General features: G+C 42.4%; 1 protein-coding gene and 1 non-coding gene across 2 annotated transcripts in view; one reads left to right on the top strand and one right to left on the bottom strand.

The window, feature by feature from the left end:
* NRCAM (neuronal cell adhesion molecule) overlaps window positions 1-18,818 on the top strand; it is a 320,145-nt gene that overhangs the window by 248,567 nt on the left and 52,760 nt on the right. Inside the window, exons 9-13 of the mRNA XM_024115099.3 lie at window positions 3,035-3,205; window positions 3,727-3,783; window positions 5,851-5,962; window positions 7,979-8,163; window positions 10,334-10,465. Coding sequence (XP_023970867.1) covers window positions 3,035-3,205; window positions 3,727-3,783; window positions 5,851-5,962; window positions 7,979-8,163; window positions 10,334-10,465 — 657 coding nt within the window. The remainder of the gene's footprint in view (window positions 1-3,034; window positions 3,206-3,726; window positions 3,784-5,850; window positions 5,963-7,978; window positions 8,164-10,333; window positions 10,466-18,818) is intronic.
* Window positions 17,054-17,172, bottom strand: LOC112061956 (5S ribosomal RNA). The gene has a single exon (XR_002890459.1). It is a non-coding gene; the product is annotated as a 5S ribosomal RNA (ribosomal RNA).

The raw sequence follows: 18,818 nt of genomic DNA, 5'->3' as shown, positions 1-18,818 counted from the left end.
ATCCATTCTTTTTCAGATTCTTTTCTCATATAGATTATTACAGAATATTGAGCACAGTTCCCTGCACCATACAGTAGATGCTTATTGATTATCTATTTTATATATAGTAGTAACAACAGCTAATATTGATTGGGCATTTACTAAGTGCCTGTCCCTTTGCTAAAGACTTTACATAAGTTATCTCATCCATTTTCTACCACAGTCCCAGGAAGCATCTCGGATGACTCTTACCACTTTTTAGATGAGGAAACCGAGGCACAGAGAAATGAAGTCATTCATTAGGCAGCTTAACATCTGTTCACCCCATCCCTATCCTTAGGGAGTTGTTTGTTGCTCTGCTCTCCCATCCTTCCACACCTCCCCTTAGCATGTTACGTTGGAGACTAGGAACCAGGGTTTGGGATGTGAGAGGCTTGTGAGGCGTCCTTGTGGAGGTGTCCAGCAGGAGTCAGAGCTACAGCTACATGAGTCAAAGGAAGATTCAGGGCTCTTGCCGACAATGTGTGAATGTTAGTGCTGCAGAGATGCTCTGTAGAGCCGGGGGCTGGAGGAGAGGACGAAGGGAGGGAGTGCAGGTGATGAAGAGCAAAGCCTGGGGACTGAGACCAGGAGCCTCCAGGGGCCGAGAACTTAGGGAGCAAAGGAAAGTAGATGAAAAGGAGCAGTCACTTAGGTAAGAAGAAAACAAAAAGAGAGGGTGTCCCCCAGGACGAGGGGAAGAAAAAGTGTCAGGAAGACAGAATATCAGCTGGTTCAAATACTGCTGAGAGATCAATTTCCAATCTGACTGAGAAATGAGTATTACATTTGGCAACACGGTGGTCGCTGTTGACCTTGACAAGGGTCCTTTGGGTAGAATGGTGGGAATGGTTGCAAAATATTTGTAGGGAATATATTCTGTTCTCAGTGACATGATTTCCTCTGAAATCACCAGCTGTGCACATTACTGAAGATAAAATTTAGCTCTCACATTTCATTTCCAGTTTTGACTGTTCTGTATCAAAGCACTCAGAGAAAGTATCACAAAGAAACGGAAAATAAATACATAAATGAATAAACGGGCGAAGATATTTTTCCTATGATCACGTAACAGCTTTTACAGATTTTGATAGAATAAGTAACAAATCAAATGTAAATGAGTGGGTTATGTGGTCGAGAATAACAGTATCCAAATGTACTGCCAAAATGAGGCCCAGTATTTGGTTCTTGGTTCTTACTCAGAATTGATGACTTTTCCACTTAATAAAGAGGCGGCATATACATGTAAAGTCTCAGAATCGTCTGAATATGTAACTAATTTTTTTCACATTGCACTGCTGGCCATATCATTTACATACATTTTAGGCTGTAGGCAAAGCGTCTGGACCTTTCAAGTGAAATTTCATCTGGATATGAGAAAAAATTCAGATCTGTGTAGCATTCTTCTGGCAAGATGACCTTATCATGCTATTCCTATCTGCATACATTTTTGTGTAATGCAAAGGAACTCAGTGGGCAAAGTGCTACCATCCTCATAAAACGGCATTCCCTTTCATTTGCTCTCCCAACACCGGTCCATAATAAAATACAGCAGGAGAAATGGAAGAGAATAAATGTGTCCCTATCTTTAACTCTTTGTATTCATGAAATAAATGTACATTATTTTTCTGAGTTATTTTTTAACACAACCCTTTCCCTGGTTAATGGCTTCAAACCATGAATTTACAACCGCCAACCAAACCCCCATCTTGACCTAGAACTTGACTAACATGGCTAACCAGCATCCTTTCAAGGCCTGGCTCCACATTTCCCTACCTTTTCCTGCCCAAAGGAGCTGCAGGCTTTTCCCCATAATTTTGCATTTCGTGACATTTTAGATAGGGCACCTGCTGCTGTAGGAGCATAGCTGCTTGACTCAGACTCGAGAAATCCTCCGGGAGACATGACACCTGGCCCCAGGCAGCTAGGAGGTACAATTTTTCCTAGTTCTCTCACTTCAGAGCTGAAGAACTCTCCCAGTGAACTGAGTCAGAAGCTTCCTGAGTCATGCTAGCCAGCCAAGTGTAAGTTCGCACATAGATCATGGGTCCCATCTCCCTGAGTTCTTCATCGCCTTAGAAAATCTCCCCTCCACGCCTGAGGCTAGACTGTTCCTTGGGCCTGAGGAGAAGTCGGTTGTTAAACGTGAAACTGGAAAGTCAGAATGCTGATGGTTATTCATTTCGTTATGGAGCTTCTGTGAGGGGCCAGGTGCACTTTCAGGGCTATAGCAGTAGACAAAGCAGATGACTGTCTCCGTCTTTCTGGAACGTAAATTCTAGTGCAGGGAGACGGGCTATAAGCCATACACATGACAGGTAAAGTACATTGTCTGTTAGAAGGTGATAGGTAACACAGAAAAGAAAAAGTAGAGGAGGTGAGGGAGGTTGGGTGGGCGGGGGGGCTCTGAGCGGCACGTCTGCAGCGTTACACCCTGTTGTTAATTGCCTGTTTGCTGCCTGATTCTCCAGTTAGATCCCAAGCTCAGGTCAGGGAACCAGGTCCGCCTGACACCTTGCCCAGGACCTAGTTCATCACAGTTAGGTGCTGTCACAGTATAAGGTGTCTGACTGTGTATGTACTGCAATAGATGCAACCCATGTTAACATCCTTACAAGCTTCTGTAATGCACTTTCTGAGATACGTGTGTATCTATGATTAACAATTAGGGATTAACTTAAATGTTAGGAAAAGTCATGCAAACTCTTTCCGTAAAACATTTTTTGGTGTATGCTTGCTTCATGAAACCCTTCACTGGACAACTCTAATCTCACCTTTATCCCCACTCCAGAGAAATTACGGTCTGGCAGGTACAATTGGAGTTTTAATACATGTGTCATTTTTTTATTTTTGTTTTTTACAGTTATTTGCTTTTACTCAAAGATCTTTATAGAGAAAAAAAAACATTCAAGTGAAGTTCACAGAACTAGTTATTAGTAGATACATTTATCTCACTAATTTGGAAAGTGGCCACTTTGTGATGGAATGATCTAGATGTCTCTCTGCCTTTCTCCAGCCTTTCAAAGACTTCCACAAAGTGAGAGAGTTTCCCAGGGTCTGAATGGAGACCTTTATTTTTCCAATGTGCTCCCGGAGGATACCCGGGAAGACTACATCTGTTACGCCCGATTTAATCACACTCAAACCATACAGCAGAAGCAACCTATTTCTGTGAAGGTGATTTCAGGTAAGAGTTCAGTTTCCAGAAACTCTCTTGCCATGATGTTTACAACTGTGTGCAAATGTATTAATTACTAAATCCTACTAGCTTTGAAGTAAACAGGTTCACTGATCAGGAAAGTACCTGTGAATAGTCGCTAAAGTGTTGGCATGTGTATCAATATTATAAGGCGCTTGCCTACCTTAAATACTGTATTTTACAGTTTTTGCTGTCATTACCATTACTGTTGCCATGGTAACTTCCTGAATTTACTTAGTGTTCTGAGCATTTGTGAGTGCTTTATGCTCCACTATCCCTTTAATTGGGAGTCCTGCTGCTTCAGTTATATATTCACATATTACTGGTTGGGGGTGGCTGAGTGAATTAATGAAATAGTTCTATACAATGTAAAGCGCTGTTTTTACTTGGTAGGGATGGTGCTCGGTCAGCATAGGTATATATGTTTGCTTTTGTTGCCCAATACTTTTTTTTTTACAATCCCCTCCCCCCTACTTTTTGCATTCTTCATAATATTCTGTTTATTTCAGTGGATGAATTGAATGACACTATAGCTGCTAATTTGAGTGACACTGAGTTTTATGGTGGTGAGTTATGGTGATTGTAACTGATATTTCTCCTTCATTGTAGAATTTAGTTCACTAACTTCACCTCCATGGCTGTTTAACCTTATTTCTTTATGAAATTCCCAGTTCCATGTTTAATACCACTAGAATCAATGTACGTTTCATATGAAGTTTAGCTCTGAGCTTTCAAACATGTCACTAAAACATGTTCCATGTTGTATGTGTAATAATGAAAGTTACGATAACTGTTGTCATGTAAAGAACCATTCCACAAGATTTGGAAAAATTCTTTCGTGTATGTTTAGAATTACATTTTTCATTTTTTGTCTGGCTCATAAACTTTTCTCATGAATTAAATAAGAGTTGGCAACGTGCGTTAACCTGCTAAAATACTAACATCAAAGTCTTAGTAACCTTTTGCAATTAATATTAAGTGGATTTTGATAGTAAATCATTGTATTTCCATCTGTTTTCACATGACCTTATCGACGTCATATAATTAGTAATAGTATTTCTCTTAGTTTTGTTTAAAATCGAGTGACTGTCTTCAGTGGAAGTAATCTTTTTAAAAATAGAGGATTTAACTTCATTCTTTTAAAAAGAAAAGAATTTGATTTCCTTAACGGAAATATGGCTCTCAGGTATAGAGTCTATGTGTGAAAATTATGGGTTCTGGATATGGGGTCCTCTTAATTATCTATAAGGCAGAATTTCTGCTGTATTACTTTTTTTAGCTCTGAGATATGAAGTAAAAAACATTAAGGTACTATCAATGACCAGAGTAAACAGATCACAACTCCTGCCTTAATTTATTTTATTTTATCTTACCTTATTTCATTTTATCTTATTTTATTTTATGTTAAAATCCTCCTGAAAAATATGGGCCTCAAAATCATTCCCAAAGTGATTTCAGAGGGGTAAAATCTAAGGAAAACTCTAATTTATCTCCAGTAATACCTTCTCTGGTGTTCAGTTTTTTATTGTTGTTTTTTTTGTTTGTTTGTTTGTTTTTGTGGTACACGGGCCTCTCACTGTTGTGGCCTCTCCCGTTGCGGAGCACAGACTCCGGAAGCGCAGGCCCAGCGGCCATGGCTCACGGGCCCAGCCGCTCCGCGGCACGTGGGATCCTCCCGGACCGGGGCACGAACCCGCGTCCCCTGCATCGGCAGGCGGACTCTCAACCACTGCGCCACCAGGGAAGCCCTGGTGTTCAGTTTTTTCTTCTGAGAAATGAGAAGAATTCATATATTATTACCTTTTCAGTTTTTATGAGCATCAAATAGATAATACATTAAAGTGTTGAACACTGTAAAGGGCTCTTAGAACCTCAAGATGGTATGATTTCAACTTTAAGTTTTTCTGAGAGGCCATCAGAAGATAAGGCCACATTTAGGCAAGGACTACATAAAACGTGAAGGTAGTCTGTAGATATCTTCCTGAGATTTCTGACTTGAGCCCTTTTTTACGTTTTTGTCGAGGAAACCAATTTCAGTTACTTTAAGTACACCCTTAATTTATGGCACACAGTTTGCCACACCTCTGCAGTCACTTTCTAGTTGTGTTTTGTTTTGTGTTCCATAAACTTTGCAGTTTTGGTATGTTAGATGTCCACCACGATTTATCTGCACGATTAATCAATGGAATTGACTATAATGTTGTCCCTAGGGTAAAGCAAAATACCCCTCCCATCGTCATATCTTCCAGAAGATAGACGGCTCATTTTCACTTTGACGTGCGCACTCATATTAAGAGATGGATAGTCTGATAACATGATTTTCCTCTCTATGTCTACATTTTGAAAATTTGCCAACTCACCAAAAATTCATAGAACCCTAACCCAAATTAGGGGAATGTACAAGAGGAAAAAAGTTCTTATTTTTAGTGCTTGTGCAACCAAAATAGTTTCTACTTCCGGCTGAGTGAGTGATGGCTATTTGCAAGGCAAAGAGTGTGTATGTGTTAGTTTAACAAATTTCACAATCAAATGCTAAATGGATTTGCAAAGGGATTAGCTTCTTAGACAGTGAACTGGGCTTCTAGAAATCCGTGTTCATAACTCTGAATGCATATTGATTTTCTTGTTTGCAGCTAAATCACATAGAGAGAGGCCACCAACTTTTTTAACTCCAGAAGGCAATGCAAGTCGCAAAGAGGAATTACGAGGAAATGTCCTTTCACTTGAGTGCATTGCAGAAGGGCTGTGAGTTAACACTGTCTGTCTTGATGTCCACTTCTTATGTAAACATAGTAGATTTGTAGAGAGGCGTTAATATCATAACAGGAGTCATTGTCGTATGTTGATTCCATTAAGCATCAAGTAAAATGTGATAATTCCTTCCAAAACAGGCCATATAAATTTCATGTTATTAAAATATTTTGTTAATAGTGTTCCTTTGGAGATAAGTATCAGTAATCACCTTCTGACTGCTCTGATTATAATTCAGGTTATTATTTTGCTACTGTTGTCTAACAAAGCATCTCAAAACTTAGCAGCTTAAAACCAATAGCTGTTTATGACTGATCATTTGTCTGCAGGTCTGCAGGGCAGTTGTGCTGTAACAGGCTAGATCCGACTGATTTCAGTTGACCCTCTGTTTGTGCATTTGCTGGGCAGCTCAGCTCTGGGTTCACAGCTCTGGGTCTGCTGGCTATGAGCAGGGTAACGGAGCTCTTGACCATGAGTTTCTCACACCCCTCTAGCAATCTAGCCCTGGCTTGTTCTCCTAACAGCAGAGGCAAACATGGCCTCACAGGACCTAACCCCCTGCTTCCTAGTGACCAGTCACCAGCCCAGCTTCTTTGCAGATGTGTCATCTGTGCAGACCTCAAATCTGACGCCACCCCCAGAACGCATGTGCCCTTGACAGGAGTCCCAGATTAGGAAAACGTTCAAGGCAAGCTTCTCTATATAGTTCTCTCTCATGCCTGGCACAGAGCAAGTACTGCCGATAAGGCACATTTGCTGAAAACATCGATTGGAATCTCGGAAACATGTGATCACGTGTTATGATCTGTGCTGTCCTTGGCCTGGGGACTCCCAGTCCACATTCCTTCCTAGAATCCCAGAATTGGCCTCCAGGAATAATTTGACCTCCGGAGGCACGTGGAGGCCTCTGCTGGCCGTGTCAGGATATCACACTACTCACAATTCAGTTCCTCAAATATATCTGTTCAATTATTTTTATTCAACCAAACAAATGAAAAAAATTCTACAATCCATTAATCCCACTTGCATTTCTAATGATAAATACATTGTGATCTTCCTGAGGGCGTGGACCATTCTTTTTTTTATCTTTATCTTCCCAACACACAACTCAGTGCTTGGTCTATAATTTAGTCTCAGTAAATGTATTGAATGGATTTTTATTTTACCCTCATGAAAACCTTCTCAAGTCACCAGATCAAAACAAGCATCATTACGTGCATTAAGGCAACAGAGAAACCTGAGGCTCAAAAGGGTCAGGGATCCAAGATCAGAGAGCAATTTAGGGATAAGGCTGGGATTTTGAAGCAGACCTTTGAACTCTAAGCCTATGTCTGGCTCTTCATCTGCCTCTCTAGTTCATGATTTAATAAGAAACATAGGTGAGAAATGGTATGAGTAACACATGGGCCTACTTCTGTCAATTGGTATTTTAAAATATCACTAATAATGAAACTAAAGTAAGGGCACGATTCCTCTAATCACTTCATTCACATCATCAGATAGCCTGTTGTAAGATAGGCAGGCGCTTCCATTTGATATGGAAATGTGTGAAAAGTTCATGGGCACAAATACATATATCAGCTCTTTCTCTGGCATTTTTAACTCTAGCCGATAAAAAAATAACTCGGTGTCATTAATTTCATGGTCATTATTTTGATTGACATAGTCCCTTCATGCAAAATTTTCCAAGAGTGCCTCACTGATCAGAACTTCGAAGAAAATAATTAGGTCCCTTCAGTCAAGTAAGTCTTGCTGCCATTCTCACCAGATCCCTGGAGTCCAAGTTCACAGTGTGCCATAAATTAGCACAGTTCTGCTTGTGTGAAAATGGTAACTTACAGACTGAAATGTAAGGTTTTGAGCATGACTTCTGAAAGTGTGGTGCTAGTTAAAATCTCTATATATTCCTCATGATCTTTATGTTTGTGACAAGCTCGCATGGAAATCACCCTCAAAAGCAGCTAGGTGAACTTCTTTTCTTGTAATGTTATTGTTTATTCATCTTATCAGGCCTACCCCAATTATTTACTGGATAAAAGAAGATGGAACACTCCCCATCAACCGGACATTGTATAGGAACTTTAAGAAAACTCTGCAGATTGTTCAGGTTACAGAAGCAGACTCTGGGAATTACCAGTGTATAGCCAAAAATGCACTAGGAGCCATCCATCATATCATTTCTGTCACAGTTAAAGGTATATCATTGTCTAAAATACATGGCTGTTGCCTCCATTGAGAATCCCTGAGTCTTCAATCAAAATGCCTTTGATTATATTCAATAATAATGTAATTTATATCAACATACATGGCACCTTGACTCTCTTCTCATTGCTACTTGTAGTGCATGTAAATCGGGTTGAAAATTCACCCCCTCAGATCTTCCTTGCAGAGGACTCCAATTAATAAGTGTAGAAGGAATGAAGGAAATAGGAAATCACAGTTAGAATCCCACAGTTATAACTGCTGTAGGCAAGAGCTAGTGATGAATGCTAAAATTACGGGATGCAACTTTAAGGAGAAACAGGATATTTGCATAGCCTCCAAGTGTTTCTTCCCCCCTCACCCCCCGAAAATTAATTACTGAGGCAGGTTTAATATATGTCCACAGGTTCTTTACTCGTGCCTTAAGGAGATGGAGCTTAATTGTCCTCCCCTTGAGTGAGGGCTGGACTTACTTGCTTCTAACGAATAGAACATGGAAAGCAGGAAAATAATAACTTTACAGTGGAGAAACCTGGCAGACATCACTCTAACCAAGTGATCGAGGTTAATATAACCACTAATAAGCCATGTCAATATCATGTACTCCCAGATATGATGGACGTCTACAACAGCAGTTACCAGTGGGGAGAGGCACTAAAGGGGTAGGGGGTTAAGAGGTACAAACTATGATGTTTAAAATAAGCTACAAGGATCTATTGTACAACACGGGGGATATAGCCAATATTTGATAATAACTGTAAATGGAGTATAACCTTTTTATAAAAAAAGAAGTAATTATGATGATACTGATGGCAGTGGTTGGATGGTGATTATAATCTAAAAATTCAGGAGTTCTTCGCTCAGAAATCACTAAATTTGACCTTAGATGGAAAAGCTTTTGTTCACTTAAAACCTTCCCATTGATCTGTAGGAGAATTCAATAGTCACTGATAGAAACATTCTCTAGGAATGAGAGCATGTGGAAAATGTTTCACAAAATATTTTAGTTACAGATAAGAAGTAGAGAACATACCTTAAAGAAATACGAAGATTAATCAATTTAGTAAGCTTGATTTATCCCTGAAAGAATTCAGTTGGCTGGTTCTCCTTTGTAAGTCTGGAAGGATGTTCAAGGAAGAAACTCTTCATGAAAAAAAAAAAGAGATGATAGAGAACTTATTTATAGTGTTGGGCTAGTAATTAACATTGACATGTAACACTTATGGCTATGACATATATTCACTTTTCTCCATTTCTGTCCTGATAATGATGAAAAGAGGATGTTCCTTATTACAAAACATAACCAAAAAGCTCTTGATTATTTAGAAAAAAAAGAAGATGTTCTACAAAATAACTGACTAGTTGTCTTTAAAAGTCTCAGGTTCATGAAAAACAAGGAAAGAGCAAGAAACTTCCAGATCGGAGGAAACTAAGTAAGAAGATGTGACAATTAAACGCAATGTGGTGTCCAGGACAGGGTCCTGAGACAGAAATAAGACATTAGGGGAAAAATTGGGGAAATCCTCATACAGTGTGTAGTTGAGCTGATGGTATCCAATGTTAACTTCTTGTTTTGGTATCTGTTCCATGGTTTTGTAAGAGAAAGCTGGTGAAGGGCTTATAAGAACACTCTATACTAACTTGGCAGCTTTTCAAAAATGCAAAGCTTTAAAAACTGCTTCCCAATTTTATAATTGTATGTATTCTACAGGGCTCAGATTTATAATTGTATGTATTCTACAGGGCTCAGATTTATAATTGTATGTATTCTACAGGGCTCAGATTTATAATTGTATGTATCCTACAGGGCTCAGATTTTAAATTCATGTTTCTTAGCCCTATCTGTACCTGTAAATTCCTCTACAGCATTAGAGAAATCTTTTACCTCTTCGATGTCTGATTAATGTAATGTAAAACAAGATGACGATATTTGCATCAAAAGGCTCTAGAAATAATACATAGATGTCACTGAGTCTTCTTAAACATTCTTCTGAAAATCTGAAGTGTTCTTTGAAGCATAAATCTATTCACTCTAAAAAAATGAAACTAACAATTGTTTTGCAAAATACTTATTTTTATTAAGATAGTTCAGTATACTAAGTTTGCTAGAATAACTTATTTGATTCAATTTTTTGTGGGTTTTTTTTTCCTTTCCTCACAAAGCGGCTCCATACTGGATCATAGCACCTCAAAATCTTGTGCTGTCCCCGGGAGAGGATGGAACCCTGATCTGCAGAGCTAATGGCAACCCTAAACCCAGAATTAGCTGGTTATTGAATGGAGTCCCGATAGAAAGTAAGTTTCCTTGAGTGGCTTCAATTGCACTGTATTTTCGGAGCGTAGTGACATCTCCACAGGGTACAAATGGTGATAAAATAACTTGGCTTAAGGAAGGAAGCCATATATAAGTTAAACAGAGGCACGAAATAACCGTTAGATTTTAATTTTACTGCCTTTAGATATAATTTATTATGACCGAATCGTTTATGCTATTTTATTTTTTTTCTTTTTTGGCTGCGTTGGGTCTTCATTGCTGCACGCAGGCTTTCTCTAGTTGTGGCGAGTGGGGGCTTCTCTTTGTTACAGGGCACGGGCTCTAGGCATGGCTTCAGCAGTTGTGGCACGTGGGCTCAGTAGTTGTGGCGCACAGGCTTAGTTGCTCCGCGGCATGTGGGATCTTCCTGGACCAGGGCTCAAACCCGTGTCCCCTGCATTGGCAGACAGATATTTAACCACTGCGCCACCAGGGAAGTCCCGTTTATGCTATTAACATAACGGTATGTGCTGGTTGGGACTTGGCAGTATTTCCTCTGTTTTTTTACATGGATCATAGGAAGAATGACAGGGTGAGAAATCAACATCACTGAAAAGTTCAGATTATCTTCTTTGTTCAAAATGTCAAGTGATTTGTGGAAACATCACAGGAGTCGGAGGAGATGGGTGGGGAGCCTGGGAATAGAGACAGTGGATATGACAAGAATAAGAAATAGGACTGTCTTAATTTAAAGAGGTTTTCATTCCTAAGTAGAGCCCAGATGTTCCCACGTTCTCCAGTCTTGCAAGGTCACCATCCCATTCAATACCCAAAGAAGGACACATCCTCTGACCCCAGTCCTCTGCTGGGTGCTCCATCTTTGACCAGTTTTCCCCTCCCTCCGTACTGCTGAGATCATCCTTGAGCGATACCTATATGGTCCTAGCTGCCAAGTGTCACCTCTTCTGCCACCTTCCCTGGACCACTCCAGCTGTCTCTCAGCCAGCTTGTCCAGGCTGCCCCGCTGCTGCCAGGAACAGTTCCCCAAAGTGTGACCACAGGCTTTCCATCAGTCTTCTAAATCACAACAAAGAGCAGTTTTACAAAACTTGGTTAAAGGCTTGAGCATAATATAAGGGAATTATAGCAAAGAACACTTAAAACGGATATTGTGTCTTTCTGCTCCAGGATTCCTAAGCCATGGCCATCCACAGGAAGCCTACTGCCTTTCCTTTTTCTTGACCCCGCTCACCACCAGCTGCTACCGAGAGGCGAATCTTTGGACATTTTCCCCTTCTTGAAGTTCAGACCTTCTCTTAGACCCAGAGAGAGAGAGAGAGAGAGAGAGAGAGAGAACCAGTTTCTGTTTAAAACCCAGCCTCAGGTTCACTCTCCCAGTCAGTAGCATAATAATCTGCAAAGATATTCTTTACCACCAATAAAGACAGCCTTCAGGATTATGATGCAGAGCAGCCTAGCTCCTCATTACCTCCAAGGCAGAATCAAAAATTGGTCCTACTGTTACATACCCAAAAGGTCCATTAAACGGGCTTTCCTGAAATACTCTTCACCCTAAGATGGATCTGAAAGCTGCTGGCAGATTTCAAATGACACACGTCCCTTCTCACCATCAAGGTCTTACCACTGCAGGTCTAGAGGGGGTGAGAGACCCGGTTCCACGAGTGTTTATTAGGAGTTTGTGTCACACAACACAGTCCTTATCGGATCCTCAGAAACAGCCTGTGTTTACTGTGAGAGGAAATATGTTCCTGGGAGAACACAGACACTAAGGAGGCCAGCAAATCAGGTTTGGATATTTCCATTCCCAATTTTAACTAGGATGAGGATCAGGAAAACCTGCAGAGAGTATTTGGGGTTGTGCCTTAGGAAGCTGTTGCCTCTCTCAGAGACATGTAGGTGAAAACTGAGAAAAAGTGGAAGAAAGCCCAGAACTGAAAAATAAGTTTTTTGGTAGAGTATCGAATTTTCTTAGGAATGTGTTCAGAATGGCAATAAAGGATGGAGTGTGCTCAGCACTTTGGCACTGTGTTTTGTATCGCAGAGGTTCTGTGCCAAGTTATGGAAGGTTAAACGTGCCCCTGGGGTCTGTCCTCAGGGAAACTGACAGGTGGGAGGGGACATCCATCATTTCTGAGCAGGAACGCCAGGGAGCCACGGAACGTTGGAAAGAAACCCTCAAGCTCCGCAGCCAGAATGCAATCATAAGCAGGGGAAAATGGAGATGTAGGTGGGTCAGTGACACAAGGACGAGGGGAGATAAAATAAGGAAGCTGATCTTTCCTCCTGATTGGCTCAGCTTGTGAGCCTTCCAAACCGGGCACAGGTGGTACCTCTCAGGGAACCCTGTAACTGCAGCTGTATTGAGTTTTGAACTTCTAGGTATAAAATGAGATTCAAGGGTGTAATGTCCAGCACAGGTACTATAGCCAGTATTTTATAACTTTACATGGAATATAATCTATGGAATGTCGAGTCACTATGTTCTACACCTGAAACTAATATCATATTGTAAGTGAACTAGACTTTAAAAAGTCAGCTTTGAAACTGTGCTCATAGACACTCCCCTTTAAATGAAATATCTGGGGGGAGGATCAAAAGTGAAAAACCTACATTTTGGGGACGGGGGGGTGCAGGACAGTGGTCCCTGGAGACAAGTGGAACCTGTCTGCTGTAACCCCAAATCATCTGATCGGGTCCAGAACAAAATCTTTCAAATCAGGTTCCAAATCAGTTCATTTCTTCCATCCCCAAAGTATGTGTTAAGTCCACGCTGGAAGGAAAACAGGAGGCTCAGCAGAGCTGGATCCGGGTTCCACGGCGCCTGCAGATCCAGGGCCCCTTGGCCTCTGGCGTGCTCAGAGCAGTCATTCTGGTGGGCCAGCAGGAAGAGAAGCACCGTGCGGTCTGGCAGCAAAGCCAGGGGCCCCGGCCGCCAGGCTGCCCCACAGTGCTGGGAGCAGGTGCTGTATATTTATACCGAGGTGATGAGAAGTGGCCCTGGAAGGTGTCTTTCTCCACATCTGGAAGCCAAGCTAAAAGTGCATGGATTACCGTTTGGAACCTCGGAACTGAAAGGTGACGTTGGGCTTGAGGCGCCTGGGGGGGGACCCTCACAGCTCTCTGCACGATGGTACCTGCAGGGCCGCCGCTGTTCCCCATCCCCGCCCTCAGCCGCTAGTCCACCTACAGCTTCTGCTGAATGACTTCTTGGCTACACACTGTCTTTTTTTTTAATTTTTAATGAAAAAATTTTTAATGTTTAATATCAAAAAGTTTTAAATTGTATTGAAGTATAGTTGATTTACCATGTTGTGGTAATTTCTTTTTCTTTTTTTTTTTTTTGCGGTACGCGGGCCTCTCACTGCTGTGGCCTCTCCCGTTGCGGGGCACAGGCTCCGGACGCGCAGGCTCAGCGGCCACGGCTCACGGGCCCAGCCGCTCCGCGGCACGTGGGATCTTCCCGGACCGGGGCACGAACCCGTGTCCCCTGCATCGGCAGGCGGACTCTCAGCCACTGCGCCACCAGGGAAGCCCAATTTCTTTTTTTTTTTTTTTAATTGTTTTTATTTTTGGCTGCATTGGGTCTTCGTTGCTGTGTGCGGGCCCTCTCTAGTTGCAGCGAGCAGGGGCCACTCTTCATTGCGGTGCGCGGGCTTCTCATTGCGGTGGCTTCTCTTGTTGCGGAGCACGGGCTCTAAGCACGTGGGCTTCAGTAGCTGTGGTGCGTGGGCTTAGTAGTTGTGGCTCGTGGGCTCTAGAGCGCAGGCTCAATAGTTGTGGCGCACGGGCTTAGTTGCTCCGCGGCGTGTGGGATCTTCTTGGACCAGGGCTCGAACCCGTGTCCCCTGCACTGGCAGGCGCATTCTTAACCAGTGCGCCACCAGGGAAGTCCCTTTGTTGTGTTAATTTCTGCTGTACAGCAAAGTGATTCAGTTGTACATATACATTCTTTTTCATATTCTTTTCCATTATGGTTTATCATAGGATGTTGAATATAGTTCCCTGTGTTATACAGCAGGACCTTGTTGTCTATCCATTCACTATATAATAGTTTGCATCTGCTCATTGCAAACTCCCAACCCCTCCCTCCCCCACACCTCTGTGTCCCGTGGCAACCACAAGTCTCTTTTCTATGTCTGTGAGTCTGTTTCATAGATAAGTTCATTTGTAGATACTAAGTCTTAAACAGCTACGTTCCAAGTGAACCCTACCTGTCCTACCCTGTGTGGACCTCTCCTGATCCAGGAAAAGGAGTAAATGAAGAAGAAAACTGTCCCCAAGTCGGTAGAATTCGAGGAGCCTCGTGCTTCTCCCCTGTCCACCCTGCCCATGAATTCGGACGCCTCTAAACAGAACTGCCTTTGAGGTTTGGGTACCATTCTGGAAACAAGAGACTGGGGCTTGTTTCTCATCTGCAGTTTGCTGAGTTTGCAGCCCACAGATGCATTCACCAATGACAGGGCAAGGAGGACGGATGGCAGAGAGGCAGGAGTAGCAGGAAAGAGCAAAATTTACCATAGTATATAGTGGCACAGAATCAGCATGGTGAGGATTCAAGGGGAGACTGGAGTAGACCCCAGAGGTTAGCTGGGAGCACAGGCTGGCTTGCTGACACCTTCTACTTAAGAGGCTGCAGAAACCTTGGGTGGACCGGTTGCCAAGGGGCAGGGACAGGGAATAGCTGTGCTGCTGCAGTATCATCGTGCAGCATCCCCACCAGGTGCCTGACATCGCCGCCAGCTGCAACACAACAGAGACATTATCAGGGGACCACAGTACCCAGATACACAGCCTCCCCACTCCTGACTTGTGGGCAATCACCTAAAGACATTGCCACTCTCTCCTCCCACCTCTGCAGGCTCTGGCTGCCAGGGGCACATAAGGACTGTAAAAGGAGAAGCTAGATCAGGAGGGGGAGGGGTCAGACTTGGGATCTGTTAGCAAAATACAGTGATTTTTTTCAATACGTATTTTATTTATTTATTCTGGCTGCGCTGGGTCTTAGTTGCAGCATGCGGGATCTTTTAGTTATGGCATGCATGCGAGGTCTAGTTCCCCGAACAGGGATCGAACCCTGGCCCCCTGCATTGGGAGCGCAGGGTCTTACCCACTGGACCACCAGGGAAGTGCCAGAAAAATACAGTGTTATTGATTTGTGACTGTGCATTTCAGACCTGGCACCCACTGTTTTACAAAGAGCCTGTGCCCCGCAACGGGAGAGGCCACAACGGTGAGAGGACCGCGTACCGCAAAAACAAAACAAAAAAAAAAAAAAAAAAAAAAAAAAGAGCCTGGGCTCTAATCTCAGTATCTTCCAAAACTCTGTCCCTCCAGGACTGGCCAGGTTACTTTTAACTTTCCTTGAAGCAAAAAACAGACTTAATAAATTTGGAATTTGTCCAAAACCACCTAAAAATTTTCTTTAAACCATCTTCAGAAGTCAGGAAAAAGAACACAGCTGCAGAGGTGCTGGTGCTGAAAAAGAACTTTGATTTTTATTGTGTGACCCACAGTGTCTGGGAGGATGTGGAAGTAGAACCCAGGATCAGAAAGAAAATGTCCAAGGTCAAGACTCTGGACACCGAGATTCCTGTCCCTGTCCTAGAAGGCAACATAGAGCCTAACACTTGTAGATCTTTAATGATCTCACGTGTGAGTTGGGGTAGATCTCTCAGATCCTTCCACATGGAGCATATGTAAGATCACACTATTATTACGTTAAAAGGCCCCTTTTCTCTAAAAGGTGAGAAGGGGATGGAATGAAGGGAATAAGAATGGACAGAAGACCTCCTCCTACCACAGTTACATATTTTGCTGACATGGGAGGAAGAGATTGAAAGCCAGTAACACATGATGAGCAGGCAGGGGAACGGAGGCGTGGTCCAGGATCGACCCAAGATTCCACCAAGGCATCTTTCTTCTTCCTTTTCTCAAAAGTGAAGGGCTCAGGGACTTCCCCGGTGGCACAGTGGTTAAGAATCCGCCTGCCAATGCAGGGGACACGGGTTCGATCCCTGGTCCAGGGAGATCCCACATGCCACAGAGCAACTAAGCCCATGCACCACAACTCCTGAGCCTGCGTGCTACAACTACTGAAGCCCGTGTGCCCTAGAGCCCACGCGCCGCAACTACTGAGCCCGCGTGCCGCAACTACTGGAGCCCGTATGCCTAGAGCCCGTGCTCCACAACAAGAGAAGCCACCGCGGTGAGAAGCCCGCACGCTGCAACGAAGAATAGCCCCCGCTTGCCGCAACTAGAGAAAGCCCGCATACAGCAACCAAGACCCAATTAGTCAAAAATAAATAAATTAATTAATTTTTTTTTTTTTTAAGGAAAGGGCTCAGTGACATCGCTTATAGGGGATAGAATGCCTAGATGGAGAAGAAAAGTCATCTCTTCCCCCAGAGATTTGTTCTACATTATGCTCAGATGTTCAGATTTCAGGAGATGTTTATAAAGGAGACCAACTCAGAAAATCTGAGCAGTAATCGTGCATTAAACAAACCATTAAGTCTGTAGTTTCTCACCTCTGAGGTGCATGTACTACTATCTACTTAATCTGTTTCACAAAGCTCTTTTTATTTTTATTTTATTTTATTTTATTTTTAAGTCTACAGCACCCAATATTCCCAGGCAGTCTCCCATCCAAGTACTAACCAGGCCTGACCCTGCTTAGCTTCCGAGATCAGACGAGACTGGGTGCATTCAGGGTAGTATGGCCGTAGACCACAAGGCTCTTTTTAAAATCAAATTATGCAATAGATATAAAAAATATTTTAAAACTTGATAGTACTTTTTACGTGTAAGGTGGCACTCGCTGTTATTATTCTCAGATTCTAAGTGTTGGAAGCGTTCATGGTTTTGGCCAGCTATGTCAGGAGAGGTAGAATAAAAGAAACCATTGTTGGGAGACTGTCACCCCAGTTCTGAACCTTACCTTTGGGGCTTTAGGTTGTATGGTGGTAATTCTATGCTCTTCACTTTCTTTCCCCAGTGTGCATTTATGGCAATAGAAGTTGATTATTCCCAGAATTCCTTTGGGTAATTTGGGTTTGGATACTGGAGAGTTACTCCCACCCAGTAGCCAGCACACAGAGTCCAAAGGCTTCAAGTCTCTCTGCGCTAGCAATTTGATGCTTTGTCCAGTACCCATTGAGGTTCCATATGTCAGCGTGAGATTTCCTGGGTTTGCTTGTGTTTCTTTAGTAAGTGCTTAAGGAGAATGGAGACCAAACCCCCATGGAGAAATATCTGCTTTTCCACTCTTATTACTCTCACCTAAAGGGTTTATTTAATTTCTAAATACCTCGCCAAAAATAAATATTTGGAGGCTGCACCATTTAGCAGAAATACGGCAGTTACACTCAGATGCTTCTCAAGCAAAGAATAACATTGGAAAGAGTTGATAGCAAAAAAAAAAAAAATGCAACTGTGGGCTACATAAAAGCTCTTTTAAATGGTGTCTATTGTGCTTGATGAATCCCTACTAGGGGAAGATCGTCCTACTGGCTTTGTGAATTGAACTAGTCTTCCATGTTCATGGTGAGGTAACTTTTTACTGTGGTTAAAAAAACACATAACAGGTCCTACCGTGTAGCACAGGGAACTATATCCAATCTCCTCGTAACTTTTTACTGTGGTTAAAAAAACACATAACAGGTCCTACTGTGTAGCACAGGGAACTATATCCAATCTCCTCGGATAAACGATCATGGAATGTAAAATAGCTAGTGGGAAGCAGCCGCATAGCACAGGGAGATCAGCTCGGTGCTTTGTGACCACCTAGAGGGGTGGGATAGGGAGGGTGGGAGGGAGACGCAAGAGGGAGGGGATATGGGGATATATGTATACTTATAGCTGATTCACTTTGTTATACAGCAGAAACTAACACACACACAAAAACAGATTATTGAAAAAAGAATGTATATATGTAGAAAACTGAGTCACTTTGCTGTACAGTAGAGACTGGCACAACATTGTAAATCAACTGTACTTCAATTTTTAAAAAACATGCATAACAGAAAATTTACCATCTTAACCATTTTTAAGCATATAGTTCAGTAGTGTTATAGTACATTCACACTATTATGAAATAGATCTCCAGAACTTTCTCATCTTGGAAAACTAGAACTCTATACCCATTAAACACATGGTGATGTAATTTTTAAGAGGTTAGTATATTTGAGGAATTTGGAGGGACTCCTGGCCCTCCACTGCCTGCTGGGTGCACAGAGGTGCAGTCAGAATGGACATGGCCTGTGCCCTGGAAGTCCCCTGAGGAGGCCCAGCACTGAGTGCTCCACTGCTGGGTCCAAAAATGCTAAGAATAATTGACAGAGAAAGAGATTCCCAAAATGCTGCTCTGTACCAGCA

The sequence above is a fragment of the Physeter macrocephalus genome, chromosome 5, assembly GCF_002837175.3.
Source record: "Physeter macrocephalus isolate SW-GA chromosome 5, ASM283717v5, whole genome shotgun sequence".
Lineage (NCBI taxonomy): Eukaryota > Metazoa > Chordata > Mammalia > Artiodactyla > Physeteridae > Physeter > Physeter macrocephalus.
The sequence above is the reverse complement of the archived record's forward strand: the minus strand, read 5'-3'. Positions and strand labels throughout refer to the sequence as shown.